This window comes from Lissotriton helveticus, chromosome 7 (assembly GCF_964261635.1).
Source record: "Lissotriton helveticus chromosome 7, aLisHel1.1, whole genome shotgun sequence".
NCBI classification, from domain to species: domain Eukaryota; kingdom Metazoa; phylum Chordata; class Amphibia; order Caudata; family Salamandridae; genus Lissotriton; species Lissotriton helveticus.
In genome coordinates this window covers 283,894,249-283,917,578 of record NC_136068.1, presented here as the reverse complement: position 1 = coordinate 283,917,578, position 23,330 = coordinate 283,894,249, and the positions used below count along the sequence as shown (strand labels likewise).

The 23,330-nt window shown below is 43.5% G+C and overlaps 1 protein-coding gene across 1 annotated transcript in view; it reads left to right on the top strand.

The window, feature by feature from the left end:
- LOC144768426 (protein-glutamine gamma-glutamyltransferase E-like) overlaps positions 1-23,330 on the top strand; it is a 148,841-nt gene that overhangs the window by 65,258 nt on the left and 60,253 nt on the right. The window contains exons 6-7 of the mRNA XM_078652073.1: positions 74-251; positions 3,985-4,120. Of these exons, the coding sequence (XP_078508199.1) occupies positions 74-251; positions 3,985-4,120 (314 nt within the window). The remainder of the gene's footprint in view (positions 1-73; positions 252-3,984; positions 4,121-23,330) is intronic.

The window sequence follows — 23,330 nt, the reverse complement described above, 5'->3', positions numbered from 1 at the left end:
TTTACAGAAGGAGCCATCTTTAGAACCCTTTACCTACAGAAATCTGTCACCGGTCTTAATTTTTCCTTTTCAGGTGAACTGCAATGATGACCAAGGAGTGTTGATGGGGACGTGGAGTGGTGACTACTCCGATGGAGTTGATCCTATCACATGGAGTGGAAGTGTTGACATCCTGAGGAAATGGCACCAAGGAGGATACGAGCCTGTCAGATATGGCCAATGCTGGGTCTTTGCAGGAGTCATGTGCACAGGTGCGAGTGTGCATTGCCTATGCTCAATTGTGTGTTGCTAGTATTTGCAGTTTCTGTTGAAGCCTTTGTGATTTAGTCAGTCTCATAGCAGAGCTTTTGAAAAGTAAGGGGCATATTTATAATAAAATGTCAGAGCTCAGAGCTGAACCAAATTTGGCAGCGCATCGCGCCTATATTTTAAAAATGCCGGGGTGCGCTGGATTCACAATAATACAGCGCACTCCTGTGTTTCCACTGGCACAAATAAAGCTGCCTGGTGCCAGTGCAAACAGCCTGCTGCTATGTTGCAAGGACGCAGTCGATGCAGGGACGATTGTTTATGTGCAGGAAGGAACACCGTCCTGCACATAAATAATCAATAATGGCGATTTGCACCTTCTATGTGTGCTGCAGAATGATTTCCTCTTGTTTCACTATTCTAACACCTGGATAGTTGTAAATCTGGGGCGGCGTCAACAAGCAATGGATGTTGTGAGGGAACGCCCACAGGAACACCCACTCCACGCCCCTCTGCTGCAGAGGACTGCAGTGGAAAGGGGTATATTTACAAGGTGGAGTTAAGCTACACAAAGCGGCTTAGCACCACCTTGTAAATATGGAAAATTGCGCTGCGCCACCGGAGCTTCAAAAAGGTGACTCTCCTGTGGTAGAGAGGGCCTGTAAATATGCCCATAAGTTTTCTTTATCCTTCCATAGTTTTAGTCAACAGTTATTTTGACTTGTACCAAATCAATATGTATTCAAATGATGTTTTTTCCACCTTTTAAAACATATTCAACAGCTCTTCAGCTATTCAGCTATTGTATGATATATAGAAAAATTTATTTAATTTCTTTACTTTATTTTTTCATTACATTGCCATTGGCCATTAAAGGTTGTGCTATATGAGTTCCAAAATTCATCTGTGTTTCATTTATTCATTGCCAGGGCCGAACTGGCCATAGCGGGCACCGGGCAATCCCCCGGTGCGCCGCACAGGTGGGGGCCGGTTGTGGGCCCCTGGGGGCCATTTTTGCAGCATATCGGCCCTGTACCAAAATCGGCCTTGACAAAGAGCTCGGCGGCACTCCAACCCCCCGAGTGAGGAGGGGGGCCGGCCGGGCACTTTGCCAGGGCCGGTTGTGGTTCCCAGTCCGGCCCTGTTCATTGCACTAATGACAGAGCTTGGATGGCTAAATGTAGGAGTCCCCTTTCACAGCAACTGGGATGTGACTAAGGTAGAAACTATGTATGACATGAAAATATGTTCATCTTCAAGATTATATCTATGATTCTAACCATACAGCGCACAAACTGGACAATGCATAGTCTTTTAGGATCAAAGACTGCTTCGGATTGCAGAAATGTTTAGGGGAATACAAAACTGTTTTGCAAATCATTTCTCTGCACAGTGAAAAAAAGTCCATCTTTACAGATTGTGGTACCAGGCAAAACAAATCTGACCAACATGTCATAGTGAATGAGATGTGAGCGAGGGTAATTAAGTGTGAGTCATAGTGCAATACACAGACTTTCTATGCTTAAAACAGTCCACCTTAAGTCCATTGACCACTCTGCCAATGGAAAGACATTACAAACTCTTCATTACTTTCCATTTAAATAAAAAAATATTAGCTTTATAACAATCACTGCAAACAAACACGTTTTGTAAACACTGGATTATACAGTTTTTATTTATCTTGGGGTTAAGCAGCTGAATAAAAAAACGGACAGGCCCTGATTTCAAAAGGTTTGGAATACAATGAAAACAGGTTAGCCTGCTTATCTTACACAACTGGGACTGGACAATATCAAGCATTCTGCCGAAGGGACTCATCTACTATTTGTTCTGCTGGAGATATTAACTCATGCACTTGTACAAAATGTTAGAAAGCAGAGACCCTGACTCCCCTCCCCATCTCGTTCCCTTGCTCTGCTCTTATATCAATAACCTAACAAACTACTGTAGGAGATGGAAGACCATGTCCTTGATGGTGGCCAACGGGGGCACCTCAGATGAAAGAACTCAACTGATCCTCCGAGCCATTTGACCTGGATGCCAAGATGATGCTCATAGCAAATTGTGAAACTGATTTTCAGAATGCAGAACCGTGGTCACTTTTCTAATGCATTTGTTTTTTTTTCTCCGAATAATGCCCAACCTGTCTTGGTCGAGTCCTCCCCAATGACAGGGGGGCATACAAATGGGTGGTGCTTATCCAGTGCCTAAACACACTGTATGCTTAATTAATGCTTATGGTTTTGAATATACCCAACATGTAACCATGTTCTTTTAATTTTCTGTTGTTAGCAAATGAGGCAATTATCTTTTCACTTCTCCCAACTTTTACTGTCATACCACTTATCCTCTACTTACCCCGGACCCTTCCCTCTCTTTAGTCACCTTCCTCTCCTCCCCCATATTTATCATGCTTGTGATTTATTTGTTAAGGATAGTTAGGAATTGACATCTGGTTAAAACATGTTTGGGAGATATTTGTTTTCTGTATCATCTTCTATGCTTGATCCTTACCTGTATGATTAAATATTTAATAAAGAATTGCTTTTAAAAAGCAAATCTGACAAGAAGAACAAAAAATGGGTTTGGCTTCAGTGTAGAGTTCGTACCTTATTGTAGTACATTCACGAAAAAAATATTGTGAGATATACACCCCCAAAGGAAAAAAGTCCTTTCTCCTGACCTTTATTGTGTTGAAAGCACAACCAGATGTTCATTTGAACATCTAATTAAATGTGTATCAACACACAACATTCACCAGCCTTACTATAGTCATTTTGATATCCTCCAAAAAAATAGTTGTTTGTATAATGCTATCCAATGACGGGATTAAGTCACATGAATCTTTCAAGAAAGTCTTGAAGGAAACCTGTAGGAGTGCAAAATATCTGATGAGTTTTTAGTTAAGGCTGTAGGACTTTACTAGCCAATGAGCAATGTCTTGTTCCTTCTTCCATCAATACCGAGGCTTGCACAAGAGCACACATAATGCTCCTGGTGAAGAATGACCTTCACCATATTTCATGTTGATGTGGTTCCATCTTGAGTTACAACTCCTGTAAAAATGAAATCCTGACAAATGGGAAATATCAGGGAGCTATACCCCCAATATATGGCATTTATTAAATTGCATGAACAAATATTGCATCCACTACATTGCCATAACCGCTAAATTGAAAGATAAGTCTAGTTAAGAAGACCTGCAATGAAAAATGGTACCTTGTGATTTAGTTGTAGGCTATTTAGCAGATGCAATATTATTATGGGTAAAGTGAACCCAGCTTTATGGTAGCCTTTTCATCAGTGCTTGATTTGAGCCAGTGTTTTCCGGTGCTCAGCACTGGCACTTAATTGGCAGCACCGGCACTTATGACCTTCTGTCTGTCTGATTTAGAGTGTGCACAACAACAGTTGTTTACTAATTCGATATATGTTAAAAATGACTAATACCTGCTGCCCTTGCTAATCTTATAGCTGGACCTGGAATAGTCGGAAATGTCACACTTGTAGGAGTGTGATGGTTAGTAGCTGGTTTGGTACTGCCATTGGCAGAGCTGGCAGGGACAATGGGTTATGTAGGCTGCAATGGCCTCCTGATGAGGGCCCTGGCACTTCATGTTTTTTACAAATTAAGCACTCCTTTTCATCTATACACTCATATGCATATCTGTCTTTACAGTTTTTGATTAACCTTGTATAAAATTACTAAAGTAATTGTTTTTTTGTTTTTTTTAGTTCTGCGCTGCTTAGGGATTCCAAACCGTCCAGTGACAAACTTTGTCTCCGCCCATGACGCCGAAGGAAATCTGCGCGTCCAAGAATATTACGATATTTCAGGAACAGTTCTGAAGAAAAGCGGAGACAGCGTATGGTGAGCCAATACACTTTACTAGAACTATTAAGAATGATATCTTATTGGCTTGTCCCTACCCCAAAAAGATGAACTTTTAGTACCTCAAAAATGTTAACTTGTTCAGATTTCTCAGGAGCTCTAGGTGCCTCAGGGACAAATAGGTGCAGCCCAACTTCCTTTGGCGCTGCCTTTGCTGCCTCTGAGCTGTGACGATGGCAGCTATAGGAAGAGAATTTAAAGAGGGGGTCTAAGGGTTTTATATATATAGAAAAGGAAGCTTCCGAGAGGCTAAAGATGTGACATAGGCCAACGCTAATACATCATTGGTGATTGGTGTTGATTTCACTACATTTGGAATTTTGGTGAACTGATGACGATGACATTTTTGGGTCCATCAAGAAGAAACAGTGACAGATCTTAGTTGACTTTTGTCACGCACCTTGGTGCAAACGACTGTCTGCAACGTTTCTACTTGCTTCCTCAGGATCAGGTTATGCTGTTGATATAGGAACTGGCATTGGTTTATTTGAATTGCTGGTTGTGAAGGTAGGGTCTTTTTTTCAGGACCAGGTACTTCTATTTAACCATCAGATTTTGACACGGAAGAGGTGAGAGGAGGAGGAATTTAACGACAGAATGTGCCAAATCGAGAAAACAAGGATAAAGAAGAACTTTCAGGGGTGAGCTAACGGGGCAGGGAGAGTATGTTGGTGGGTGAAGAGGCTTGAGATGAAATAAAGACAGCTTTCCATGGTATTTGGTAAATCGGACATTTGGTAGCCACGCTGGAGGGCTTTCGAGAAAAATCTGGGTCCTGTACTTATTGTTTGACAAATAAAGCATTGGTTTATTTGCTGACAGAAGTTTGCATGGGTCAAATTTTCGACTTCCTAACCATTGCTCAAGCAACATACAATTTGGATGCTCAAATCTTAACAGCAGATTTGGCTGTCAGGGTGGACATAATTTACAGTTCAGGCTTTGGCCCGTCATTTTTCATGAACCAGCTTCTCTTGACATATCTCACACAGGTTTCTGGCTCATTCCCCTAAAAATGCCAAATTCATGCAACAAAATCAAATCAGAGCTATTCCTCCTGTGTATGGTGATCATACGTAAGGGTATATATATCTCAGTTTATAATGTCTTTGTATTAACCAGCTTTAGCAAACAGTGCTGGCTGTCATTGTAAATTTGCCTAATACCACATATATCACAGCTAAATGCTAGGGGGCAAATCATGAAGGGTTATACTTAGACTGCAGAGAATTTCTTCTGGTTCTATGGAACTTTGAGGACCACTCTTAACACAGCATTCAAATGTTACATTATGTTATGCTATGCTACATTAACGTCTATTGTGTAAATGTGCTATGCTTAACTATAAAGGTACATTGGTACTCCATAGCAGTACTCAAGAAGAGCGTGGTGGGAGAGTAGGGAAAGGTGGTTCTCACCAGAGAAAAATATATGTACAGTATAAAAAAAAGATAACTTGGTATGTGTGTATTCATATGAACTAATGAGCATGTGCATATATTTTTACTTGGAATCAAAGCATTACAAAAAAATCTTTTCGGGATTATACCAGGAAAGCTGGGTTGCAGGGGAAATCCGGAAAGGTTTTGTGAATTTTAAATAGTCAGAGGTCTGCATCTGTGAATGGGATAAAACCTGCAACTGCAGATTTCAGACCATATTCAAGAATCAGGCCTAGAAGGAAAACAGCTATGTTCAGCCATAGCCCTCACCATTCCCGTATAATATCCAGTGATGCCACTGCAAAGTGGAGAACAGATGTTTGCTCTAGGATGCTCACAGATGGTGCAGGCCATGGTTTTGGAAACAGTAGTTTTCCAATTTCAGTAGGATAACGTAAAAATGAAAAATTGCCTTAGAATGTTGACACGTATGGCACAAATGAGTAATAACTAAGTGCATGATACCTATAGGCAATATAGATTCAGTGCCTGGAGGAGGCTTCCCACAATTTAGTTCTGTCCAACTGACAGTACTGTATTGATTACTTATCGGTAATTGTGTTATTCCGCGTCCATCTCTAGCTTAGATCCCTTACATTGTTAAAACCTATGTGACACTCCTCCAAAAGCCTTCAAAAGACCCTTCACCCTCCTCACTTGCTGTTTTGTCGCCAAGCCCATTATATACTGTTGACCTGCTTTCACGGAGTGGGAGGGAGGGAGTAATACATTTGTCTGAACTGGGGTGGCTTGGTGAGCAAAATAACGATGGATTAAACCCAGGTCTGTGACTGGGGGTGAATGTTTTGCCATTGTGCAACATTCCGTCCATCATCTTGTGTGTTTTGGAGTAATAAATTTGAGCATGAGATGGACTCGGACTAATGCAATTACTGCTAAGTAATCGATGTATCACACTCAATCTCTCTCAGTTAGATCCATTTGATAGTTAGGGTGTACCCAAGCTAAAAAAAAAAAGCCAGGACAACTGCAAAAAGGAGATTTATTGTAATACTTCATACTAGTGCTACTTCACAGCAGACAGAGCTTTAGAACCAAAAACCTCTTCCATTGTCGAACCATGCATGACCCTATTGTGTTTAATATATTTATAGGGAACTGCACTTGTGGCCACCCTCTACAAATCTCAGGCAAGGAAGCTCCCCGACACTGAAATAGGGAAGTAGACATACCTCTAGTGGACCTGTCCTGTACACCTAAAGTCGAAGGAACTCTGTTATGCTAGTATGCCAAGGAATTCAAAGACCAAATCCATCTGCTGAGAGTCTGGGTGGATGGTTTATGACCCTTTAGAAGTGGCATGCCTAAAGTACTTCACACTTAAAAGGTACACCAGGACTGCTTCTGTACATCTAAAAAGTGAATAATGATCCATTCAGGAGACTTAGGATTTGTAAAGAAAACTGGCAAAATGGCCTATTGTTGGGTATAGAAGAAATATTTCCCTTTAGGAATAAACCCCAGGCCTGGTCCTAACACAATCCTACCCTCAAAGACCCTAAAGAATGGGACTTTACATGACAAAGCACAAAGTTCACACAACCTCCTGGCTCAAGTAATGGCGACTTGCAAGAACACTTTCAACGTCAGAGTCTTGACATCAATTGAATGTATAGACTCAAAAGGTGAGTGTCTCAAAGCCTGTAAAGCAGAGGAAGATCTCAGACCAGAAACAAATAAGATACTGTGGGGAAGATATTAGAAAACTCTGAAAATAACTTCTATACAAGGCCTTGGAAGTGCACCAAATTTCCCCAAGGAGCCCAAAGGTCCTTATTGCTGCCCACTGAGTCTTCAGAATCGAATGACAAAGTCCTAAGGAAAACCCTCCCTGAAGGTATTGTAAGGCTTGAGGGAGAAGGCTGAAAGAGGCAGTGTTAGATCTGTCAGCATTAGGGTGCTCCTTTTGTGCTGAAATTAGTTTTTATTGGCCTTAGGACTCTAAGCACTTTACCAGTGCTAACCAGTACTAAAGTTCTTATGCACACTCCCCATAACATTGTGACTGGCTTACTCCTGATTGGCATATTTAATTTACTGATAAGTGTCTTGTAAAATTGTATACCATATACCCAGGGCCTGTAAATTAAATGCTAGTAGTGGGCCTGCCGTACTTATTATGCCACCCACATAAGTAACACTTTAAAACATGTCCTAGGACTGCTTTTGCAGCCCGAAGCCTTCACACAAAGCACTTATCACCTGAACCTTGTCACTGCAGCCAGCTTGGAGCCAGGGCAGGAGAGTTGGGAAATTCCATGCACTTCAAAGAAGCCTTCAAGACGCTTCATCAGGTATAAAATTAGGAGCCTCAGACCCACTCTTCAGTTCACTCCTGGGCCTGAGGAAGGACTCTTAAAGCTGTGACCTGCTGAAAGAGTGCTTTGCTAAACCTGGAAAGACAGCTTTTCTGCCTGGGTCCTCAGAGGTCATCCCTGCCGTTGAGGCCTGCATCGTCACCTGAACCCAGGACTACCACAGTGACTGCAAAGCTAGTTTGCTGGCCTCTCTTTCAGATCTACAGGGACACAAAAGGCTCCCACCATCTTAAACCCTCACCTGGACCCGGCCTGAGTGTGTCCTGAACGCCCAAGTGCTGTCCGACCAGTCTGGGGCCTTGGTTGTGGTGCTAAAGGGGCCCAAATGGGCAAAATCTAAAACTGAGGACTTGGAAAATGTGTGGCCACAAATTGCATTGAGAACCAAGAAGCAACCAGGAACTGCTAACTTGTCTATCCACCTGAGGTGCTTCGCCAGTCACATTGACTTCACAATTTCTCCTACTATATTCTTCTCTACAGCCGCAAATCCTGTTTACCGGTCCTTTGCCAAAGGGTTATCCAAGCCCCTGGAACTGTCTTCAGCTACAGCTTCCTGCTTCGTCCCCCTAGAGTTTTTTGTACTTCCAAAAAAGAGACTAAGGGACCAATTATGATGCAGATGCAGCTCAGAATGCTCTGACTGATGGTCGGAGCCTTCCAAACAGCATCACAATGGGCTCCTCGGTTTACTTTCCGACCGCCAAATTAAGATATAGGCGGTTGGAAAGTAAACTGGCCGGTCATTCCAGTAGACTTATGACGGAATCCAGACAGTAATCTCAAGGGCGGGCCTTCCGTCCTTGAGATTACAATGCACGGTTTCTGATATGGTTTCCATGGCAGCCCCATGTCAGAAAGCATGTTTGAGGGCCCCCAGCAGGGCCACCTTAGGTGCATCCCCTCCAGTTTGAGGCAGAGGTGCCTTCAGTTGGAGGCAGAGGGGGCACCACAGCCACCCTGAGGTGCCTGCCACAGAGTGCAGGGATGAACAGCACCGTCCTTCTTTACTTTGGGAGCATGCATTACAGTTGGTTTACAGCTGTAATGCATGCATCCATGGTGAAATATAGGAATGCAATCGAACAGTGTTCGGTCGCATCCTAATGAGGTGTCTGTCAGTCCAAGGACTGAGTTGGTGTCGGGCGGAAGGAATTCCGCCGACTTCGAAATCAGGCCCTATGTCGGAACATGGAAGACTTTATCGCAGATTCGATCCAGGGTGCCCAGACAGTGACATTCCCTCCTTGGTGCGAGGGTGCCTGCATTATCGCAAGGTAGCACACAGTGCACCAGCAGAAGGAGGCAGCAGAAATGTGCCATATCTTAGTAAATACAGCACATTTCTGATGTTGACCTTCAATGTAATGCAGCACAGCAAGTTGCCTGGCCGCAGTGCATTGCATGAAATTTTAGTAAATCTGCCCCATGATTTTAGTATCTGGTGCAAGGGACCTGGGCATTTTTCTGAATATGATGTGTTTATTCACCTGGTCTTTTGTCTGCCTGTTTCACATAAGGGGCAAGTAAGAAATGTTGCTAATATTTACTGCAACATCAGGGCGTATCAACAATCCATTATCATTATCGATGATGTTTGGTGAAGTACAAACAATTGTAGATGGATAGTTTTAAGGAAAGGGAAAACCAGCAGCAGGGTTATTTCTCACTGTACTATGTACCACAGGTCTGTGTGAAGGGATTTTATTATTATTTGCCTAGATACTGGCAAAATATGAGATATGTGATGGGAAGAGTATGTGTTCAGAGGAAGGCTGGAACTTGTTGCTTAGTTCAATTAATGCGGTAACTCTCTTGGGAGGTGCTTAGGCTCTGCTGGGGAGTGACAGTTCCACCTGGGTTTGTGAATGTATTTTGAGGAAACATGATTGTCGCACGCTCTACAGAGTTAGAAAAGGAGGACTTTTATATAAGGTATTTTAGACCTGAAGGCCTTAAGGTGTCTCTTCACCAACTTTGTGCCTGCTTGCCTCCATTTTTCTAAAGTTGTTTTTGCTTGCTTTAGTACTCTGTGTACTTTTGTTTAAGGCTTGTTCTATTTTTTTGCTGAACATATAACCTATTTTGTTCCCAATCTTAAACAAGAAATTGGACTCTGTACACTTTACCACTGCTAGCAAGTGCTAATGTGTGTGTGCTCTTCCCATAAACATTTTAATATTGGTTCATCCCCAACTGGCATATTTAATTTACTTATAAGTCCCTAGTAAAATGCACTACATGTACCCAAGGTCTGTAAATTAAATGCTACTTAGTGGGCCTGCAGCACTGATTGTGCTACCCACATAAGTAGCCTCTTAACAATGTCTTAAGCCTGCCACTGCAGAGCCCGTGTGTGCAGTTCAACACTGCCATGTCGACTTTCTAAGTAAACCTCTTTGCCAGGCCTACACCTTCCCTTTTTACACATGTCAACCCTAAGGAATGCCCTGTGTAACCCACAGGACAGGGTGAAGTTTATTTTTATAAAACAGGACATGCACTTTTAAATTTTACATGTCTTGGTAGTGAAAAACTCCCAATTTCTTTTTTCACTACTACAAGGCCTATCTTCGCCATAGGATAAGATTGTGGTTACCTTATTACATTTTTTAAGTTGGATTTTAAATTCCTCTTGAGCAAATGCCACTTTTAGAAAGTTGGCATTTACTTAATTTACAAAAAGAACAATTCATGGACAGAATGCAGAACAATGTCATACATTCTCCCCAGTACAGAGATCTGGGCCTAAACCAATCATTTTTTTGTTCACCATGCCATTCCAGTTTGGAACCAGCCATGTGCAATTCAGTATTGACCTTGCGCCCAATGGGAACATTCCAGCCTGAACTGCCAGGCAAGGTCCTCCCTGGACTGGAAACAAGCATCCTAGGACTGGTTTCGGGATTTCTCCCATGAGGCACAGGGTCACGACTGATTTGCATATAGCTGTGTCTGAACTTGGGTGACAAAGTGAGCTAAAGAACGATGATGGATTCAACCCAGATCTGTGAATGGGGGTGACTGTGTCTCAAAAGTTTCAGCGCTCCGTCCATCATCTCCTTGTGTTGCTTTGTTCGCCCTAAGTTGGCAGGGTATGCTCAGGCGTTGGTCCCTTGCTCACTTTGCCACTGGATTCAACCTAGCCTGGCTGATGAGGGCTGTTAGCTTGAAACCAGTACCAGGATGCTTGTTTCCGGTCCAGGGAAGACATGGCTTGGCAGTTTGGGCTGAACTGTGCCCATGAGGCACAGGGTCAAGACTGATTTGCATATAGCTGTGTCTGAACTGGGGTAGCAAAGTGAGTTAAAGAACGATGATGGATTCAACTCAGATCTGTGACTGGGGGTGAGTGTCTGAAAAGTTTCGGCGCTCCGTCCATAATCTCCTTTTGTTGCTTTGTTCGCAGGGAATGCCCAGATGTGGGTCCCTTGCTCACTTTGCCACTGGATTCAAGCTAGCCTGGCTGTTGAGGTCTGCCTATTTCAGGAAACATGGTCTGCAGTTCCAGTTTTCTGCCCAGGATATCTAAATGTTGATGCCCCAGCCATCCCTGGATGCAAGGGTCGTCCATCAAGGGGGCTGACTGTCTGGATTCGCCAAGGAATTGGTTTCATGATCTTGGAGCTCCTGACAGGGAGCCTTGACATCATTACCATTCGTCTGATGAACAGTGCACTTGGCAATATCGACATTTACAACATATATGCAAGAGGGGTTAGAGATGGGAGGAAATCTGACACCATAGCAGCCCTCGAGGTGCTCTTGGACAAAAGTGCAGGTGAATCCTCTGTTATACTAGCCGGTGATTTAAATGAAACCTTCGAGCAATTGGACAGTGAGGATAGTTACCTTACAGCAGAAGATGACACTGTTTGGGTATTCCCAAGCTGGAGTTATTGCCAGTAAAACGATGGTCAGAAGTAGGGTTACAATTAAAAGCATTCTGCCTGGAAAGAGGTATCAGGGCGGCTAATGGTAGAACAACTTCCGATAGGAAAGGGGTTAGCACATTTAACAATGTCCACTACTCCAGCTGTATCGAATACCTCCTTATTGAACTAAAGCTATGGCACAACCTTATTGAGTGGAGAGTGACCCTAACCCACTTTCTTCTGCCCTCTGCCGCCTGCATTTGGAAGACCCAGCTCACCCTCCCGTTTTAACATCTACCAGAGATCTACTGGTTAGTAACAACATTAGGAGACTCAAATAGTCTAAAATAATTGAAAACCCTGAAACACTGTCCTCTGTCAGCAGGGACGTGGATGACGTGGTTGCCGCAATAGAGGCCCACTGCGCTAGTACTCAACCGGTGTATCCAATAGCCACTATGACTCTTTATTTGATAAAATGCAGTCTCAATTTCAGAGACAATGTAGTGGCAAAGGTACGCATTCCCAAACCCATCAAAATTGGTATAATAAAGAATGTAGGTTGGCTCGTAAATCTCTTGGGGAAGCCATCAGAACCAAAAACCTGAATAAAATAAGGAATGCTGGAAGGTTTATAAAATTGCCCAGGCAAAAGCAAAAAAAGAGTGGGATGAAAGTGGATTGCAGGTGCTGAAATTAGCATGTTCAAGGAGTAACTTGCAACACTTCTGGGCTCTTGTAAAATGGGGCAGGGGTGTACATGCCCCTCCCCCAGATAACTATGTTGTTCCAGAATCTTGGGTAACATTTTTACAGTATTAATGTTAAGGAGGAGTGGGAATTACTAGTACTGACCACATGTTATCCATCGGGCCTGGTATTTGAGTCATCAGATGTAATGGTGGCCCACAATGCAATTCCCGGGGGAGAGCCTCGGGCATTGATAGTGTTCCCGCTGACGTATTTTTATACGGTAAGGTGAAGTGGTGCAGGTATATAATGATGTTAGCATATGTCATCTCTCAGGGTGCCCCCATTCCAGATACGTAGAAAGGGGCGGAGATCATACCAGTCTGTTAGAAGGGGGATAGATCCATGCCTGGGAATTACCGGTACATCAGCCTCATTGACTCAATTCAAAAGATGGTAGCACGCCTAGCCCTAAGAGAGGTGCAAGAGTGGATACATGACAACAACATGTTTACCCCCCACCAGGCAGGGTTCTGTGTGCATATAAGCACTATAGGCCAGGTTTTTTGATTATTTTGATATATTGGCGAACAGTTGCACTCTGCAATGGCAGCATGTAAGCTGTAATGTCGATTTAAAATCTGCTTTTGACCTAGTATCCCGTTACAAATTTTGGGTGGTACTACGGGACCTAGGTATGCTGCCTGATCTGCTATCCTTTGTAATCCGCCTTCAGAAGAACAACTTTGCTCAAATACATTGTGGCACACAAGTGAACATCACTGATCCATTCCCGGTCAAAAAGGAAGTGAGCCATGGATGCGTTCTGGCCCCTACGTTGTTCTCCCTTTTCATCAATGAGGTTACTAAATTCTTATCTCTCACACCCACTGATGCCCGACCTAGCTGGTTCCGAAGGTCTTATCCTAATGTTTGCTTACGGCACGCTTATTATCTCAAAGACACCTAGTGGGAAACAGCGTGCGCTGCCTTCATTTGAAGATTTCTGCAAGCTTAGAGGGTTAAAGATAAATGCAGAAAAAAAACCTCATGATCTTTAACAAACATTGATCTTTTAAGGGGAAAATTATTATGGATGATGTATCACTAGAGCAAGTGGATGCCTTTACTTATTTAGGCATCACCTTGGAGATAAAAAGATATGGAGGGCCCATATGGAAACAATGGCACTGAAACATAGACAACTGGCAGGAGCCCTAAGCAAAGAATTTAGTACATCTCTGACTAAACCAATTTGTCCTACATTACAGATTTATAATGCTGAGGTGGTGAGCTCAATCTTGTATGGCTCTGAGCTTTGGGGGTTTGGAAATATGACAAAGCTAGCTTCTGCTGAAAATAGGTTCCTACGATCAATCACCAGTCTCCCCAAAAGCACTCCCTCTCTTCCACTGCTTAGTGATATGTGAAGGCATTCCCTGGTTGACTCAGCCAGGCTTCGTCCCTAATTATGGGGCCGATTATGATGGCAGACGGACCTGAGTCCGTCCGCCACCCCAGAGTAGGAGGGACCGTCCGCAGGCGCAGCGGCGGTCCCTCCGTGCAAATTAGGATGTTTAACATTGTGGCGGGTGCTGCTTGAAGCAGCACCCGCCGCAATGTTAAAAATGAAAGCTGTGCATTTGCATGCACAAAGCGGCAGGCACCGCGCAGTGCCTGCCGCTTTGTGCCCGCAAATGCAGGGGGGTACCATAGGTACCCCCTATGTGCACCCCCCACCCCTCCCCTTCACCCCTGGGGTCCCGCAACGGGCCCCCAAACAAAAATCCGTATGCCTTTGCACGGCGGAAATGCCGCCGTGTAAAGGCATAGAACTCCAGACATCCTAATATGGCTGGCGGTGTCTGATAGACACCGCCAGCCATGTTAGTGCTTTTCTGCCGTGGACGGAAGGCGACCGCGGCGGAAAAGCTGCGGACGGAAAAAAGATTCCCCAGCCATCCTAATCTGGCGGGGGGGCTTTTTTCAGTCCGCAGCGGTTAATCCGCATCCTCCGGGCCGGCGGTGGCTTCCGCCGGCCCAGAGGATGCGGATTAACCGCAATCCTAATGTGCCCCTATAGTGACGTAGAATATGGAGTACCGCCCAGCGGACCATCAATGCAAGCGGTCTTGGGAATGTTATAGAGGTAAACCGCTTTCAAAAAATAGGCTGGCTCAGAGACATCAAATGGGCACTTACTGCATTTGGCCTGTCCAAAATGTGGGACAACCCATCTAGTCTGCAAGCTCTATCCAAAGAAGCTTTAAAGGAAAGGTATTGGGAAAAAAGGGGCTAAATAGCATTAGGTCAAGTGACAGCACTACATTGACTGGGAGGTTCATATTAGAAAAACCCTGCCCCCGCCTTCAACCTTACTGGAACATCATATCCAAGCCCCTTGACTGTAAACTCTATTTTTAATTTAGAGTGGGCACCATGCCCCTAAAAGCCTTTACTGCAAAATGGACACCATTACGAAACAACAAAGGCCCACATTGTATTGAACACGCAGAAATGCATGATTCTTTCTGTATAGCATAATCTGCTACTTTGAACATGTATTATTTAAAGCATGAGCAGTGGTTGTGGGTGCTATATTTAGTCATTGAAGGCCAAATTTGATCTAAGTGCCTAAAGTAGAGATTTCACGACCAAGATTTTGGACTTCTAGAAATTTGCCCTGAACAACTCATTCCACAATAACCATATCTGCAACAAATGTAATAGTAGCATGCCCCTACCAAAAGGACAATATCGTCTTGCTAGAGCCAATTTTTCAAATTCACATTTTGTAGAGTTACAGCATAGCAATTTTGGCAACATCTGATATTGTGGCTTCACTAAAAATTGTCTTTGAAGTATCCAATACGAAGCTCAGTGATTTGGTGCTCTCTTGACATTATAAAGCCCCCTTACTGCTTTACTGCTCATGCTAGATGCTATATGTACTCAAGTTTGGTAAAGAAACTTGAGGGGGGCCCCCCTCTGGACTCAACCAACGGCTCTCAGGCAAGGATACTGTGCTGTGTGGGGGCCTTGGAACTCCCCCCCCCCCCCACACACACTGCAGGGCCTGCGGGGCCTATGTTATGACAACGATATACCCCCCTCTAAACCAGTATTTTTTTCTTAAATGCCCCTGTAGATTTTACATTATTCACCACTTTATGTCTCATGAATAATATCATTGAAGCGTGATCCAATTCTCTTATTGGAAAAATAGGGGGTGAGGAGTGGTTTTGAGCCCCAAGCACCAACGCTGCAACCAGAAATGATAGGAGAATAGTGATGATGCACAATAGATTATAAAGTAAACTTCTATCATAAGCCATGTTCCATTCACCAAGTATCCACTAGGATCCCGATTCTGATGTCGTTCGTATGCCTCCAAATCGGATTTGCCTTTCCCAGATCTGATTCGTAGCCCTTGTTTATGACTAAATTGTACACCGGTCCGAACAACCAAGTACAATGCGAAGATCGCACACGTGCTGACTAAATTGTTTCCAGGACTTGAACTTGTCCGTATGACTCGTTCGCAGCCAAATTGTGCCACGATATGGAGCAATATTCCGACCTAGTGAGTACGATGCATGATTTGTTGTCACATAAACTGAGGCAAATCAACACCAAACAAAGTCTATCATCATCTGAATCATCGGCAAAGCGTTCCTCAGTCCCAGTTTCCAGTGAAAGATACAATAATAAGTGTGCGACATTGATGTTTACCTCAGAAAGGCATGCACATGTGGGACTGTTTTAATGTGAGAAAAAACTCAAAGTGAAGAAAAATCGGCATGAAGAAGTACTAAACGCATTCTCAACATTGTCCGAATATCACTCTTAAAATAAATGGGTGTTTGATATCATTCATAATTGATAGTGGTGCGTCGATAAATATGCTTCAGGAGAAGTATCACGAACTGTCTCCGTTACCACAACTTATTAAGTAAAAAAAACAAAGTATACACATGAGCTGCTTCGAATCCCTTGAAGAGTCAAGGATCCTTTGTAGCCACGATGAAATACAAGAAAAATGAGGTACAAGCACCTATTCATGTACTTCAAGGAACAGCTTCAATTGAATGTTTGCTGAGTTTTAATATTGCAGCTGATATGGGACTGATATTAGTGAGCTACAATCTGAATGTTCATCATGAAAATGGAAGTCAGTTTCCTTCATTGATTCATGGGCTAGGAAAACTCAAAGAGATTAAAGTGAAGTTACCGATAAATGAGAATGTTCATCCTCTTGCTCAAAGATAAAGACAAATTGTGTTTCACTTGCAAGACTCTGTTTAAAAGGAATTTATTTAGTTACTTAAACATGCCAACATTGAATGTTCCACTGGTCCGATGCCATGGGTTTCTCTCATTGTAGTAGTGCTCAAAAGAGACAATGAAGGAGCTGTACGCATATGCGTTGACATGCGTCAGGCCAACAAGCCCATTGAGAGAGTGAGACATCCCGGTATTGCTGATATGATAATTCAACTGAATGGTGCAAAGTTCTTCTCTCAACTCGACTTAAAGGATATCACCAATTGGAGCTTGAAGAAAAATACAGGTACAATACAACCATTTCTAGGCATAATTGTCTATTTCGCTATAAGCTATTGAGTTTTGGTGTATCATCTGCTGCAGAACCTTTCCAAGGTGTTGTTCAACTTATCATGGAGCCTGTAGTAACTGCATTTAGCTATAATTATGGCATATTAGTTTTTGGAACCCCACAGAAAGAACATGACAAAGATCTCATGCAAGTATTCTGGTTGTTGACCAATGCAGGCTTAACTCTGAATGCCGACAAATGAGAATTAATCAAGAAAAGCTTGAAATTCCTTGGCCATGTCTTTTCTGATAAGATATGAAACCTGATCAAGCAAAAGTGCATGGATTGTCTACTGCAAATCCCCCACAAGACATTTCTATGTTAAGATCCATTCTTGGACAGGCCAGTTACTGTTCGAGATATATACAAGACTTTGCTATGGACAGAGACATGTATCTTTTTATTTGTCACAATAGTGTGAAAAGAGCTTCCAACACATCAAGATGAAGACAGCCATTGACAGTGCCACTGAAATGGCCTACTGTGATTTCAAACAACATACAGAGGTTGAAGTTGATGCTAGCCCTGTCAGGAATCCTTGCACAACACAGCAGAAAGCCAAATGCCAGAGACATAATGTGTCATACACCAGTAAGAGCCTGTCACAAATAGAACATGCTTACTTGCAACCTGAGAAAGAAAGTTTGGCAGTGGTTTGGATTGGTGAACACTTCCATGTTTTCTTGTATGGAAAGCCTTTTACTATAGTTACTGATTATCAAGGACTGTTGACGATAATTGGCAATACAAAAGCCAAAATACCTCCTCAAATTGAACATGAGGGCTTGAGGTTACAGGAATATAACTATACAATTATTTATCCTCCAGGGGAAGATCAGAATCTGGCTGGATGTTTTTCGAGAGTGCCATTACAATGCTCTTGTACCCCATCTATAACTGTGGAGGCATACATCAATTTTATTGTGCAATCTAGCACACCAACTGCCATGCCATTAGAACAAATTGTCACTGCCACGAGCAAAGATAGTGACATGTTAATATTAAAAGACATTGTTAACATTCATGGACCCAGCTCTCCAGACCTTTCACCAATGAGTATTTGAAGTTCAGAATTGTAAGACATGAACTTTCAGTGACCCAAGAAGTCCTCAGTCTGCGAGTTACACAAATTGTTATTCCTGAGAGTCTTCGACAACAAGTAATAGATTTCGCCCATGAGGGACATCAAGGAATATTTGCACCATGAGAGTTCTCCATGACCGAGCCTGTTTTCCATATCTTGACTAAAGGGTCGAAAAGGAATTAAAGACTTTTCATGTATGCACTTGTCTTTCGTCTCGAGTCATTCAGCACCCTTTGAACATGTCAGACCTGCCACATCATGCTTTGGAGAGAATTGCAATTGGCTTCTTTGGTCCTCTTGAGAATGGACATCATCCTCTAGTCATTGTTGATGATACTCAGATTTTCAATTGGTGGAAGTTCTTCCATCCACTACACTGAAAAGGTCATTCAAAAACTAGATGCCATCTTTGCGACATGGGGTGTACCTTCAGTATTAATGTCTGACTATGCCCCACCTTTCAATAGCTGTGAGATTGAAGACTTTCTAAATTACCTCAATATAAAAGCCCTCCTATTAGGCCCCAGGCCAATGGCCTGGTAGAACGGTTTATGAGTACTTTAAAGAAAGCTTTCCAATGTGCTGCATGAGAGAAGCTCGACCTCAAAGCTGTTTTGAAAACTACTCTTCAAGCTTACTGTTCGACCCCTCATTCAACAACATGGGAAAACCCTGCTACTTTCATGAGGATGACATTCACACTACAGACTTAGGTCGCAAGCAGAAGATGGAAATATATGCTGACCGACATCATGCAAAGGACAACACTTTTACAAGAGGAGAGCGAATGCTGGTTAGACAATACAGAAGAAAGAAATCTGATGCTCCTTTTGAAGTTTAACCTTTTGCAAGAGATTCCTCTCATTTTTGACCTGTGGCCCCTCACTTACCAAACATCGATGCCTATGTAGAGACTGGGTCCAGACAGACTGTTGTTGACTCTGTATTTGCTAATAATTTCATCTCACCTGTGCATATCACTGACACTTCGACTGCCAGTTTTGGTTTCCAGTGACCCGATCAGGACGGGTGATTCAAGCGCCACAATCTAGTTAAAGAATTGTAATTGCTTGTGTACCTGTGTATCTATTCATGTATTTATTTGTATATTTATTTGTGTATTTATTTATCTATTTTTAAAAGTTGTGACTTTTTATTTAACAAAGTTGGAAATGTAGTGTCTTGTAATAAAAGAACGCTGGAACTCTTTTGGTTCCTACTGTATACTATTGACCTGTGATGTAAGTGTAGGAGGGGTGAGTTGAAGGCAAGCGTGGAATGTCGAGTTCCTACTTACACGCAGTGGAATAAAGATGTGGAAAATTACTCTCTGTGCATGGCGTACTTATTGGCGAGTGCCTAGGATTGCAGGATGCTACAATGGCGACGGAGGCATTTTTATTTTTTATTTTACTGCCACTTACTACCAGGTTTACCTGATGGTGACAGGCAGTAAAAAAAATGGCAGCATGTCCGCACATCCAAATTAGGCAGGTGAAATAAAGACAATTCTCCGGCTGCCCTTATTCCATCAGGTTGTTGTCAGAGTTTTGCCACGGTGGAGACTGAGTAGTCTTCACCATGGCAAAACTATGGTCATCCTGCTTTGAAATTCAGTTTGCAGACCATTATGTTAACAGCAAGCATAGTCTGTCAGAGTTGTGAAAGAATATGCTTACCACCAACATAAAAATCTGACTCCAAATCTTTGAGTCCTAAAATGGCTGCCATCACATCTTTGTTGATCTGGTGGCAGCCAATCAGATCTAATCTCTAGATCTGTTGCACATCAAATAACAAACAGCATGCTTTCTGGACCAAGATCCAGCTTTCTGCCAAATTTGGTGTAATTCCGTTCAACCATTTTTGCAGTATCGCTGTTCAGTTTTCCTATGAGAAATAGCATGGGGAAAATTAGTTTTGGAGCACCCCCTTTTTTCTCGGGCCCCTCCAGATGGGAGCAGAATATTGTTCCCTGCCCCCACTTCTATGGGCAAAGAAACGCACATTGTCCTGCCCAGCGGCAGAAAGCACAAACAGCTGCTCCCACGAGAGGAAGCAATCTCTGCTTCTGCAGCATTCCGGAGCCAACTGGGGTTGCCGGGGCCCTTTGTCCTCCAAAGTACTGTTTGGTGGATGCGCTTGGTAAGCTCCAGGGCACCCACACAGGAGGTCTATACGTCCCGTGGATGGGGTCCCACATCCCCCTCCCCTTAAAGTTAAGTGCTACCCCAGGAGAGTGTGTCCCTGGGACTTACTAAGGCTCGGGGAGGGGTGTCTGCTCACCCCTCCCCTTAAAAAAATATGTTTTGGCCTCAGGAATGGGGTGCTGGGGCCACTTGTTGCTAAAAGATGGGAGCCATGGGCCCCCTCCCAAACTAATAGTTCTTGAGGGGATGCCATCTCACTGGGACAAAGCATGTATATCAATAGGCCCAGGGACCCCATTTCCAGGGGCTGTACTTAACATTAAGGGGAGGGGTGCATGCAACACCCTTCCCCGTGCCTTAATAGGCCTGACTACCCTATTCCTGAGGCCATTGTAACTTCCAGGTAGGCGCCCCGTTGACCACCTGGGGCACCCACAAAGCAATACTTTGTGAAATGCAGAGGAGTTCAAGGGCCAAACGACACCAACTGGCTTCTTGCATGCTTAGGGAGTTGGCATTGTACCTGTCCGAAGAGAACAGCTGTTTGTGTGTGCTTCTGGCGAGAAAGAGTGCGGGAGGGAAACAAAAAGTCTGCTCCCATTTGGCAGGAGAATTATTAAAGTTCCCGCCGAGACAGTGAAGACAGCCCTTTCTGGACTGCGTTCTTCCAATCATGAAAGGCATGTCTGCTCACACTTTGTGGAAGCTTTAAAAATGCATCCACCAGGTGGGAGCAGACACGTTTCCCTGCCCGCATCTCTGATGGTATGGAAATGTCTGTATCTGTAGGTGGGCTTCTCGTGACATAGTAATTGACTCAGGCCCAGAGGATTGGGTCTCTGGGGCCTTTTAAGGCTTCGAAGGGGGGCCTGGTGCTTCTTTCCTTTTTCATTATGTTCGACCCTGGGGATGGGGCACCTGGGGCCTATTGAGGCTTGGGAGTGGGGCAGCGTTCTCCCTCCTCTTTTTTATGATTGTATGATTTAACAACTACTGCCTGAACCACGACTTCTGGAACAACGAAGACTAAACCACGAAAATCACTTTTCCACTACGTTTTAAACCACTACCCCCTAAACCACGAAAAAATTAGATGTAATGTCATTTTGCCATCTCCTGTCATAAACCGGTAATTTTTATGTAAACTAATTTATTCAACAACCTTTGATGTTTTATTTTTAAACTATTTCGTTTTTAATCTTTACGTATATTTCTATCTTTATATATATTTTTACTCGTACTTTTGGGGGGAATCCCCCCATCAACCCTTTAAAACGTTTTCCTAGCATGCTCCAGTGTTCTAAAAGTCGTGGTTCCATCCTTCGTTGTTCCGTCGTTCGTGGATGTTACCTTCGTGGTTCAGCCCTCTTCGTTGTTCACTCTTCGGTGTTCTGGTAAGTCGTTGTTTATAAATCGTGGTTAAGGATGTTTCCCCTTTTTTATGATGTGAACTCCAGGGGATGGGGTCCATGGGGCCCTTGGAGGGTCGGGAGGGGTCCACATGCCCCTTCCCCTTTATATTGATGACGACACTGGGGTAAGGGGTCCCTGGGCCTGTGGAGTGTCGGGGAAGTGGGCATATGTCCACTTTGCCTTTATATTGCTGAAACCCAGGCGAAAGTGTCCCTGGGGCCTCCCAGAACCTATAGGAGGGGGTCCACTTGGCCCATTATGCAGAATGAGGTTTTCCACAACCCTTTTGGCCCACCCCAAAGGGTATCCTTTTGTGTTTTTTTGTTAGTTTTGCCATGGGTTTGGGGATTTTACACAAATGTGCAGCAACAATAAAAAAAAAAAAGAAAACATGTTTGGCCCCAAACAGGGTCCCTCGGGCTTTCCCAGCTAGGCGTGTAGAGTTAGGGTATCCCTACCATGCCCCCTTTTCTCTTTTTTACATTACTTTTTAGGGCACGGCCCTTAGTCTGAAGACCTAAGATGGCTGCTCCCACATCAGTGTTGATGTGGTGGTAGCCAAACAGAGCTCAGCTTGAGATCTGTCGACCCAAGGGTTCTCTGTGGCATGAAATATACAAAGTTTTTGAGCATTAACTGCTTGACAACTACTCAACAGGTTTATACCAAATCAAATAAATCATGCTTTTTGGAACAAGAACTAGCTTTCGGACAAATTTGGGGTAAATCTGTTCAGCGGTTCTTGCAGTATCACTGTTTAATTTTCCCATGGAAAAGTGAATAGGGAAAACGCGCTTTGGGACCCCCCTTTTTTGCAAGCCCTTGCTTGATGGATCTACCCTGAAACTTTCCATGAAGCAGCAGGAATGGATGGGAATTTCTTTCTGGAAAATGTTGTTTTGTGAAGAATTGTCAATTGGAACCAAAGTTATTAGGATAGGAAAAGAAAAAATGCTTTTTCAATAGAAATGCAGACCTAATTATAACAACTCAGTGGGTGTGTATATATATACATGTATGTGTGCAGGAACCTCCTTAAGAAAAGAAGAAGAGTCCGCAGTAGGGGAGGCAAAGGAGGCTTCTTTATTGAAAACAACACCACATGATGGGCGAATGCATTTCGGCAATCTCCATGCCTTCCTCAGCGCCAATAGTGTAAAACAGGAAATGGGCGCCAATATCGATTTAAATATCCTTTAGCCCCATCCGGATTGGTGACAATTAACTCCGCCCATAAAGACGACAGTTTGTGATGATGTATGTTCACGTTGTAGGATGCCTCATGCATCAATACTAAAGTCCCAGAAAGCTGTGGGATATTCTGGTAAAAGTACGGGGGTAGTAGAAAACCTTATGCGGGAAATTGAGCACCTTATAGTTCAAACGCTGTAGTCTCCTCTGCTCCCCAGACCGCATCAACTCCCGAGTCCCGGTAATCCTGTCAGCAGGGGCAGATCTGGAAATCCATTCCGCCCGGCGTGAAGTCAAATGACTCCAACACTGCCTTTTCTCCTCCCGGGCTCAGAGATGGGCCCTGGCCCTCCCAGTCACCTGGAAACCAACAAACTCCACCAAGGTAGA